The sequence below is a fragment of the Lissotriton helveticus genome, chromosome 1_1, assembly GCF_964261635.1.
Source record: "Lissotriton helveticus chromosome 1_1, aLisHel1.1, whole genome shotgun sequence".
Taxonomy (NCBI): domain Eukaryota; kingdom Metazoa; phylum Chordata; class Amphibia; order Caudata; family Salamandridae; genus Lissotriton; species Lissotriton helveticus.
Window position 1 is genome coordinate 1,834,363,832 of NC_136057.1, and position 12,044 is coordinate 1,834,375,875.

Below are 12,044 nucleotides of genomic sequence, written 5' to 3' on the forward strand. Positions count from 1 at the left end.
CAAAAGTGCAGCTCCTCGTCACGAGCCGCTTCCACCTTTTATCCCACCCCTTCCCCCGTGATAGTATGAAGAGAACAACTGAGCTGTTTCGTCTTCCTCCGCTTCCAGCTGGAGGTGCTGAAAGCTCATTTTTGACTCCGTAAGAACAGCCATTTTAATCCTAACACTGGAGGTTTACATCTCGAAGGGTGTGCTAACGCTAACTGATGAGAGATAAAGTGTGACGGTTCCTCTTTCTGTCAATGTGCACTCTCCTCGGCACATCCGCTTACACACAACATGGATTAGAGCATTTAATTGAAGTACACGTATTTTAGTAGCTTTATCAATTTCATGGCCAGGCCGCCCAAAAGGCCTCGGAATCACTTTCCTGATATTAAAAATTAAATAGAGTGTACCAGTTACATCAACGCCACCACAGACCAAAACTCAAAAGAATGAGTTACAGAATCTTGAAGATCAATACTTCCTGTGTCTGGCTTTAGACCATCTATTAATGGAATTAGAGCACCTGCGCACCCGAAAGCACCAACTTTTCCCCAAGAACAGCGGTCTAATAATAGCAAGGAGCTGAGGCAGTCAAGAAAGGTTGAGAGAACCGTGACTTCACGTTTTTTCGGTGTGCACGCAGCTTTGAGCAACTGTGCAGGTCTTTTTGTGGTATTTCATATGATAATAATCTATTCCAGACGCATTCCTTCAATTTCGCGGGCACTTTTGTAAAAATCGCTGCATATTTTCAAATGTGCTGATTTCGCAGCAAATTGCGAAATCGCAAAATCCTGGAGGGTCTGTTTAATTTGTGGCTTTTTGACTAGGCGTGTGAGTGGCGAGTTGGAATAACTTCTCTCTTGCCCAGCTGATTTCAACTTTTTTTTATTGTATTTCCTGTGTTTCTAAATGTAGCTAAAAAGTGTTCATCCTAACTAAAGGTTATGGAGTGTTTATGTCAAGCATATTTGGGCTGCTGAAGATAAGTTCAATCATGTGGCTTTCCTAGTGGGTTCGTCCAGATAGCCCGTGGATAAGAGGCCGTGGCTGGCGGGCGGAATGGGAGCACCTAACTTGCCACGCTGTAGCGGACGCGCGCAGCAGGTGCGCCGACCGAGCCCAGGGGCCAGGACCCCATGCCAATTGTTGACGTACTCTGCGAAAGAACTACAGTCCTTAACCTCAGGGAAATATGCTCTGAGCAGCAACATTATAGCTAAGCTAAGGGAGGAAAAAATATTGAGGGGAAAATGGAGGGGACAGACATACAATCCCACCTCCATTACACCACAAAAACATTGCATCTAAAAGCCAGCCAAGGTTGAAGATGGCGAATCTTAATACACGCTCCCTACAAAAACAATACCTTGAAGTCTTTTCACTCCTTCAGGATGGGGACATATAACTTTTGGCACTCACAGAAACCTGGTTAGGGGACACTTCAGTCCCAGACATTATCGCAGCACTACCAGGAGATTTTGATGTCCTGTGGCATAACCGTGGAGATAAAACAAGAGGAGGGAGTGTGGCCATCTTCTTTAAGAAGCAGTTAATGGTTATCAAAATAGTGGCAGAGAATATTGATAATGCAGACATTCTTGGGGTTAAAATCTTATTCCAAAACTCCTGCCTTCTGCTTTTGGTAGTGTATCGTCCCCCGCTGTCAACCCTTTGCTTCAAAGATCTCCTTTCGGAGATTATTTCTGACCTCTGCACACGGTATCAATGACTGCTTGTGGTTGGGGACTTCAACTATCACTGGGATAAAATACCAAAAGAGCCCCTGGCCTGCCAATTCGAGACATTATTGAGCTTGGTGGGGGTCCATCAACTGGTCGATGGCCCCACTCACACCAAAGGTCACATCCTGGACCTCATTTGGACCTCGCAACCACGGGCTAGTCTAATAGACATCAGCCCTTGTGTCTGGTCTGACCACTCCGTTGCATTTACTTCTGATTACCAAATTTACAACCGGTGTGAGGAGTCAGGCTGCCAGAAAGCACTCCTTATCCCCTGAACACGTCATACTGTAATGCCTCGATTATTTTCCGTTAATCTCATTACTCTGATTTATTGTTCCCAACCCTTACCCATTCACAATGGGAGTCTATCTGACGAGGCAGGCTCTCAGCTGCACCTTCTTTAATACCTAAATGTAGCATCTTGCTTTTCATAAGCTCCTCCCACAGCAGAGCAGTGCCTGCACAGTCTTTGATTGGCTACAAAACTCCAAACAGTGAGTTGGAGCAATTAGATCACCAGCAAGTATTAAGGCATTTTTTTATCGTAATCTTAGTCATCCCATCCCATACATAATCATGTGTATATTAATGCAATATTATTATCGATCTTCTATCCAAAGCACTTTAAATAGAACATATTGCATACATAATTAATAATACTCAATCGAAGTTGGTGCTCATATTTCTGACCTCTGGGGGTGGGGGGGGGGGGGGGTAGAGTGGGCTTTGCCGGGATGCAAACTTTCTAGTTAATCACAGCCCTCGACAGGAAGTGCTCAGCTCACTGACCCATCCAGACAGCCAGAATTTACTTGCCAAATGCTAGCTAGCCAATTTGTTTACCTAAATCACTAGAAAGCCAGAACATACGTGATTTATTGAAACTGATATAAGAAGACTATAAGAGGTCAAGGTAACCTGCTGCACTATGTAGCCAAACCCCAGTGCATGAGGTTAACCCACCTCTGGGCAGTCATGCATGATAGAAGTAGAACAAGACACCCATGGCGCTACATTGCAAATCTGCAACATAGCTCTTTGAAGCCATGGCCCAGGTAGTCGACATGGCTCTGGTGGAAGGACCCTAAATTCCCACTGGGTGTGCTAGATTAGACACATTGTAGGCAGGATGGTGGGTTAAGCGCCTGCCCATGGACATGCAGCTGAGATGGTTATAACTTGGCCGAGCTGTCTAACCCTTTAAGTCTTCTGAAGTGGAAAAAACCCCATATATTATTAAGTGCCGATAAACAATCTAATACTTGGTGTGCCTTTTTTTATTATTCAATATGTTACTTTACGCATTTGTTATAAAAGGAAAACCTAGGAAAAGTATTGGCAATACCTAGCAAGACTATTATAAATGTCTAAATGTTGAAGGCTCTGTTGTGCTGGGATGTTGTGTACTGGCGTGGTCAAGTCCCCAACCTAAACCCATTTGCCAAGACATGAAATAAACATCGCACATATACAGTACTTATAATTCAGTGACGCTACACAAATACAGCAAGGATTGAATTTAGTAGTTTGTAACTTTCTTGGACAAATTCAATCATTTATTTCTTACCTACGGAAGGTAGAGAGAGCCCAACGTGGATGTCATCTTTACTCAATGCAACACACACTCCAAATACCACTCAGTGCCTCATAATTACACGCCACATAATTTCACTCTACTGAATACAACATACACTCCACACAATACCACATAATTACACGCCACATAATTACACTGCTCTCAATGAAACATACACTCCAAATACCACTCAGTGCCACATAATTACACACCACATAATTACACTGCACTCAATGCAACATACACTCCAAATACCACTCAGTGCCGCACAATTTCACGCCACATAATTACACTGCACTCGATGCAACATGCACTTCAAATCCCACTCAGTGCCACATAATTACACACCACATAATTACTATACTAAATGCAACACACACTCCAAACAATACCACTCAGTGCCACATAATTATATGCTACATAATTACAATGCAACAGACACTCCAAATACCACTCAGTTCCACATAATTATATGCTACATCTTCACACTGCGCTCAATGCAACATACACTCCAAATACCACTCTGTGCCGCATAATTACACGCCACATAATGACACTATCTATCTATCTATCTGTCTATCTTTCTATCTATCGCCCTCACTCTATCTATCTATCGCCCTCACTCTATCTATCCATCTATCTATCTATCACCCTCACTCTATCTATCTAACTCCCTCACTCTATCTATCGCCCCTCACTCTATCTATCGCCCCTCACTCTATCTATCGCCCTCACTCTATCTATCGCCCCTCACTCTATCTATCGCCCCTCACTCTATCTATCGCCCTCACTCTATCTATCGCCCTCACTCTATCAATCTATCGCCCTCACTCTATCAATCTATCACCCTCACTCTAGCTACCTATCGCCCTCACTCTATCTATCGCGCTCACTCTATCCATCTATCGACCCTCACTCTATCTACCTATCGCCCTCACTCTATCTACCTATCGCCCTCACTCTATCTACCTATCACTCTCACTCTATCGCTCTCACTCTATCTTTCTATCTATCTATCTCCCTCAATCTATCTATCGCCCTCACTCTATCTATCTATCACCCTCACTCTATCGCTCTCACTCCATCTTTCTATCTATCTATCTCCCTCAATCTATCTATCGCCCTCACTCTATCTATCACCCTCACTCTATCTATCGCCCTCACTCTATCTATCTGTCTATGTATCGCCCTCACTCTCTGTCTATCTATCGATCGCCCTCACTCTATCTGCCTATCTATCGCACTCACTCTATCTATCTATCTATCTATCGATCGCCCTCACTCTGTCTATCTATCGATCGCCCTTACTCTGTCTATCTATCTATCGCCCTCACTCTATCTATCGCCCTCACTCTATCCATCGTCCTCCCTCTATCGCCCTCCCTCTATCTATCTGTTGCCCTCACTCTATCTATCGCACTCACTCACTCTATCTATCGCCCTCCCTCTATCTATCTGTTGCCCTCACTCTATCGCCCTCCCTCTATCTATCTATTGCCGTCACTCTATCTATCGCACTCACTCTATCTATCGCACCACCACAGCATCACTCAGCACCACTACAGCATCACTCAGGGGCACCACAACATCACTATGCACTACCACAGCATCACTGAATGCCACAGCATCACTCAGCGCCACCACCGCGTCAATCTGTGCAACCATTCAACAACTGCTTCAAATATGTTCGCTCAATGTTTCAAGCTTTATTACAAATGTCACAAAAAGATGTTAATATTTCACTTCTGTTCTTGGATTTTCATCACAATAAAATACACTGAACATAATCTTCACAAAAGTTATTTACAAAAGTTTAAGCTATCTCCATTATAAATTACAATAACTTTTATTTAAGTATTAATTATTAGAAAAATTAAAAGCCATTGTTATTTGTAATATCAATACATCTAAGTCGCGTAAATACAGCACATATTGCATTACAAATGCTATAGGTGTCAAATTTGCGAAAGTTTTAACTATTGGCATTGTAAATGATATAGCTATTAATTTCGCTATTTTCATGCACAAACATCTCTTTTTTCACAGATAGCAATTTAACTCAGTATCTCAAACAATTACTTAAGGCATTGGAGTAACAGCTGTCAGGAGAAAGTTGATTGTATATATCTCAATATGTAGTTGTATTCTGATATTATTATTCTATACCTTCCAACTACTTTACTTTATGCACGACCTTGGTAAAATTTGTGTTTCAAATAATAGCAATGAAACCGCTATAAGTCTCCCAATAACTACAGGTATATTTGGTATTTTAACAATACCTTTTTCTAATGTTGGTGTTCTTTATCATCATAGGTCCTTTGATTGCGACCTCTGTCTTTTCCTTAAAACCAAAAAAAAAGGAAGGCCTGTGTCCTCAAGACATTCAAGACTTGTACGAAGGAGACAGAGTTAATCCTTTTTCAGGTGAGTGGAAGGGGCAGGCGAGATCTTTGAATATTCAAGAGAAATAGCCGGGTTTCCTCTTCTTATTTCACATTGTCTAAGATGCACTATTTGCGCCACCTGCCAATTCTATGGGGCGGGGGGTAATATTTCAAGTAATACTGAAGGAAATAATATTGGAACCAAGTCATTCTGTACTTCGGAATGAATTGGGCCTCGTTCTTCTATGTGAAATTTTCTTTGATGTTGAAAAGATTACTTTAGGAGATCTCTTGCATTAGTTCCCAGAGCGCATTTTGTCATATAAAATGATCATTTAAAAAAAAAAAAAAAAGGATTTTGTTCAGAAAACAGCGTTTTCTGTCTTTTTTGTAGAGCCAAGTGTAGTTTGCATTTTAGTACTAAAATACAGTTGCCTGAAGAGTGTATCTATATTTATGCACAAGAACAAAATTACAAATTAGGGAGTGGTGCTGTAAGTATTACACTGCCTGTTTAAGGATCTATAAACTTCAATTTCCAGACTGCACCTAAGTGTCAGGTAGGCAGGTAATGTTTATTCTAGATAAACTGAGCATCTCTGAGCATAGCTTTACCTGTCTTAGGTAAATGTTTTCTGTAAAGGACACAAGTGTGAAGTTTTACATCACTGCTTCTCCACTTCAAAATCTTACAGCGAATCTTCATCACGCCTTAACTGTCACACAAAATAACCCGGACAGACCCCACTGCTGCCTTAAATGTAGAGCCCCACGTGCAGACTTTGCACACCTGGCACGGACTTGTCCCAAAATAGGTAAATTCTGGACCGAAATATTCCACACATTGGGGGACATGGTAGATTTTGACATAGACCCTGCACTGGCCATAGCTTTACTGGGATATGTTCTCAACATCCCCAAACCGGTCTGAAGGTTCACAGCGTTGGGGCTGCTGTTGGAAAAAAGGGTGATTGCACTCCAATGGGGGCAGAGGGCGGAACCACATGCAAGGACTGCTTGCGCAGTCTCGCATATTGCCAGTACAATTATGCTCTCTATGCGTCTACGTTGCCCTGTAAATCTCGTCCCCGGGATATCTGGGGTCCTTTTAAACAATACACAGCCACAACACAATCACAATCTCACATGCGGCCACATAGCGGGATTGTGCCTGCGGGTATTGGCTAAACATTGACACACTATTTCTTCACACACCAAACAGGGATACACAAATTTTAGCGAGTACACAACTTCTGGAATGTGATTTCACTGCGATACAAGCGTATGATGGCAAGACTCTACTTAATCAGGGCGTATTACTATGTATACAACGTAATGTTGAGCAAAGAACGAAAAAGACATTCAGAGCTATGTCTCACGTGTTACAGACACATCTGTCGAATAAAGTGTAATGGTGCAAATTTTATTGTCTTTTGAGCTGGTAATGATATTGTGTTTATTATTGAAACTGGTAAATAAAGTTAAAAAAAAAAGTTTTGCTTCACTGAACAACTTTGTGTTAGCAATTTGATTGGAGAATTCTGTTTTGTACTTTTCTCTTGAATAATTTTTTTCTCAGCCGCACTTTTGGCCCCTATGCTTTATATAACAGTAGAAATTTTGAGAGGATGAACACTCAGTTCATGGCTTTTGTCTTTCAGAGTCGCACACCACTGAGAACCGCATATGTCATGAGAGTCCACATAGGAAACTGAAAGATAGCGAGCATGTGTGAGGGTCAAGCTGTAGTTTCCAGGGACTAAAACAAGAACCTTCTGTTTCAGGTTCCCACCACAGCAGAAATGCCATGGGAGGTATTTATCTGCTTCTAAAACTGTTCGGCCATTTATGACTTTGAAAAAGATCCCTTAGGTAAAATATGTGATTTCCATCATGTACACTTCCCATCAGCATCTGCCCATACAGTGTCTAGGTATTTTCCGACTATCTGTTTTGGTGTTTAGGCATAGTTTTCCATGACATTCACTGCTAAGGCTTTCTCCGCCATTGATGTAAGGATAGAAGTCAGCCTCTGCACCTGGAACGAGATATTCTTGAGGGCTCCTAAGCCAGAAAAAATCACAGGTCACACCCCTTATTCTCTGTCCTAAATAATACCCCTCCAGACAAATTGTTGACTTTGTTGGCTCCTCAAAAGGAATAAGTTCGGGGATTTTCTGACTAACTAGGTCTGCTAGACAGCATCGGTGTCCCTCTGTGAAGCAAGTTCCACAGTGCTCCTGAGCTTCTATTAGATGTGCTGTATGGGTCTTTCTGGAGTGTTCATGGATTTTCTTCCTAGAAATTAAAGCAAGGTTTTGAAGGAGATTCCAAAGGATTGGATTATGACACTGGATCGGGTTATCGTTGTTTCAAAAGATTTGATGGAATTGGTAGCTCATAACAATTCCCATAAGTTATAATGAAACAGGCTCTATGACTGCTTACTTCCACCAAAATTAATTTACTACAGAAAATGTTGACCTATAGCTCTCCAGTTCTTCTCTATTTTCATCTAATACGGATGAAGATATTGGAAAAATGGAAACCAATGCTGAAACATTGAAGTCGGTTGGGTTGAATGAGAATGGCATTTCCCATATTACAACTTAAGACATGAGGTTGGTTTGGATACCATGTTTTCAGGGGTAGCCACAGCATCCACATCTTCAACAGCCAAATCCTTAATCCTGTGAAAGAAGGCTACTTGAGGCAGGGTGTGGTATGTTTACGGTAATCTTTGGTGGCCTGCCCCCGTTTATTGGTCTGGAAGCCACCTCAAAAAAGCAAAGTCTTTCTCCTTCCGTTTTTTTTTCAGGGATTGTTAGGGCTCTTCTTAGAATAACTCCTGCTGACTTGTTTAAGGACTCTACCACTTGTCTAGTGGTACTCTAGCAATCTATTTACTTTAATATCTCCTATGCTTTCAACATCTAAACATGAATGCTCGTTGCCAAAGCCTTTTATTTACTCATCCATTAAAAAAAACCCATTGCATTTCATTTCATTTATAAACTTTATTTCGATTTAAAAAAATCACAAAAGTCAACACAGTACAAACACAGGGTCTAAAAATCATCAATAGACTTACACTATTCCGATACACCCGACTGTGGCTGAATCCTATAATAAACTTTGGTAAAACTATAAATAATTGAATGCAACACTAAAACCCACCTATATAGTGGACCAAGAACAGTTCACCTTAAAAAGAGCATCGAACAATACATTAAAATTCATATACAAGCAAGTGGCACATATTAAAACGGGAAGAAAGGCGGAGGAAAATTACGTACGCCTCCCTGCAGACCAGCGAATCACCCACACCCAGCCCAAAAACTTATCTAGGGCAATCACATAAGGGCCATCCACTGCGGATTTAAATAATCTGAATGCCTCATTGTGGACCCTGGTCCCCATAAAAGTACACAGGGGTTTTAGCCAGTATCTCCTCGGGTTGTGATACGCTGAACATGCAAATAACATATGGCCCACCGTTTCATCCCTATCTGGGCAAAAAGGACATTTACTATTGCTGGCATACAAGTTAGACCACTTAGAAGTGAAGACCTTGGTGGGTAAAGTACCGACTCTAAACTGATGGAATAATTTACGATCATGAGTTGAGTAGATTAAATCCCAGTACTGTTCATAATTAGGTTCGGATTTAATATATAGGAAGGTGCTTGACAATGTAGGACTACTTGAAGATGTATACTGTCGGGAATAGATTCAGTGCCAATAGGCTGTCCTTAGCTCTGTTTTAGAAGGAAAGACACTTCCCTCTGGGGAGGTCCACAACCGGTTCAATCCCAACTCACTGAGAATATTTTTGACACCCCTGAACCACTCTATTTTATTGTTCACATCCATATCCCGAATTTCCCGCACGGCCAACGCATAGTCACCTAGAGTCTTCTCCAGTATAATACTGATCTATAACGGGCAACATCTCTTATGAAGTGACACCCCAGGTCCATATAGCGAGGAATTAGGGGGGTTGATTGCGGCAAACCCTTTAAAAATCTTAAAAATTTGTTTTGTGCTACCACCAGCGCTTCCAGATTCGCATGCGCCCACAACTCCGAACCATACAAAATTGCGGCACTGAATTTAGAATTGTAAATCTGCAGTACTGGGGCCACGGGTTTGGTATAGGAGCGACTATGCTCCCTAAGCAACACACCCGAGAGTTGGGCATGTCTAACCATGAGACAGTCGATTTGGGGCTTCCAACTCATCTTTTTGTCAAGGGTTACCCCAAGATATGAAAAAGTCTCTGTTTGCTACAGAACACCTTCCTGCATCCTAACTTCACCGATGTGTTTAAAGGAGTTCTGGAGGACCATAAAACTCGTTTTGTCAACATTGACAACGAGGTCATGATCCTCACAGAACTCTTCGAATCTTGTCAGGGCACGTTGGAGACCCTGTCTTGTTTTGGATACGATAAGGGTGTCATCGGCAAACATTAGGAGTGGAATCTTTTTTCCACCTAAGCTGGGGGCATCAGTTGGGCAGTTTTCAAAATATTTCAATACCCCATTTATATAGATGGAAAATAGAGTGGGTGCAAGGACGCACCCCTGCCTAACACCCTTCTCGACTGGGAACTTGTCGGTGGTGTGACCTGCTCTATCCCACCTAACCTGGGCATAGGTGTCTGTATGCAATTTAACGACAAAAGAAAAAAATCTCCAATGGCATATCCAAATTTAAAAGGCTATGCCACAGTTTGGAGCGCAGGACTAGGTCAAATGCAGACCTAAGGTCCACAAATGCTGCGTAGATGGAACCTCTCCCCAGAGTAACAGTACGCCAATAGATGAGAATGAACCTTAACACCTGATCCACTGTACTGATACATTGTCGGAAGCCAGCTTGTAGGTCTGATAGGATGTGGCAATCGTCCATCCATGCCTGTATTCTCCCTAGTATCACTCTAGCCACAACTTTCTGAATGCAATCGATCAGGCCAATAGGTCTATAATTTCCTGGTAGTGAGCGGTCCCCCTTTTTAAAAATGAGAAGGGTGACAGCACCAGCCCAGGAACTTGGAATTGCTCCCTCATGATCAATGGCATTCATTAAAAGTTGGATATATTTTGCCCAGGATGCCAGATCTTGTACAGAAAGGTCTGCAGGAATACAGTCTAGACCCGGATCCCTTCCTTTGGGAACTTTAAGGAGGGCTACTTCTACCTCCTTACTGGAGATACTAAGTGGAGGAGAGGATGATGGCACAACAAAGGTGTCCTGAGTGCCCGAGTTAATAGCAAATTGACATTTGAAGTGACAAATCCACTGATCCGGTTCCACATGGTTGGTGGGAGCTTTACCAGGGTCCCCACTCCCCCATTTCACCAAGTGCCAAAATTGTGTCATATCCCTTCCAGAGCATACGAGGAGAAGTTACGCCTAATGGGGCTCATCCCATTCCCGCTTCGCCTTGAATTTTGCTACCTTGTAACCCTGCCGCTTCTCTCTTATAGAGGCCTGGTTCTTACTCCTAATTGCGGCAACCAATGATTTGTAAGCAGCCCGACATTTGGAGTTATACCACAATGCTGCTTTGCACACAGATGATACTGGACCTTTTAAGTTGTGTGTGTGTGTGATAAAAAAACTTTCAATTGATTAAAAAGATGCTTGTGTGTTTGTGCAACTCCATCCCTAGCCACCCCCAATTCAGCCTTTACCTGAAGGGTAACAATGTAATTAGCTACAAGGTTACTCATAGCTTGCAACTTCTCTGGGTCAAGTGCTACCTTGCACCATTTAAGACGTCTGGTGTCATTGGTCAGGTGGCCTTCTACGAAATCCAGACTATTTTGCGGTCCTACCAGATTTTTAAGGGCAATAGCTCGCATTGAAACTAAGAGTGGGTTGTGGTCACTCTCAGGCCGGGCAACCACCATCATATCAAGCAATTCTGGCCAAAGTTCCATATTGATAATAAAATAGTCTATACGACTAGAACGATGCCCATTGCTAAATGTTGGGGCCCCAAACTTGTGGGACTTCGTGTGGCCATTGGCTGCTCTTAACCCATGTTCTAGGCACAGAGCTTTTAGCTGGAGAGCTGCTCTGGTCCACTTTTTTATGGGAGAAAGATCCAGCGGTAGAATTCACCACTGGTCGTTCTCCTCAAAGCTAAGATTCATATCCTCACAATCAAGTGGTTCGTAAGTGCAATTAAAATCCCCTGCGATTATAATGTTACTATTCTCTCTGTGTTGAGTTAAAAAAACATCTAAGAGGTCTACTGTATCAGATGACTTCCCGTCTTGCAGACCCCTAGAATAAACATTAATAAATACAATGTCCTGGGTACTGCCATAGGAT

The 12,044-nt window shown here is 42.3% G+C and overlaps 1 protein-coding gene across 2 annotated transcripts in view; it reads left to right on the plus strand.

Moving 5' to 3' along the window:
• LOC144753536 (uncharacterized) overlaps positions 1 to 12,044 on the plus strand; it is a 138,593-nt gene that overhangs the window by 22,484 nt on the left and 104,065 nt on the right. For both annotated transcript variants that reach the window (XM_078641193.1, XM_078641201.1), the window contains exon 3: positions 5,629 to 5,739. In XM_078641193.1, coding sequence (XP_078497319.1) covers positions 5,629 to 5,739 — 111 coding nt within the window. The remainder of the gene's footprint in view (positions 1 to 5,628; positions 5,740 to 12,044) is intronic.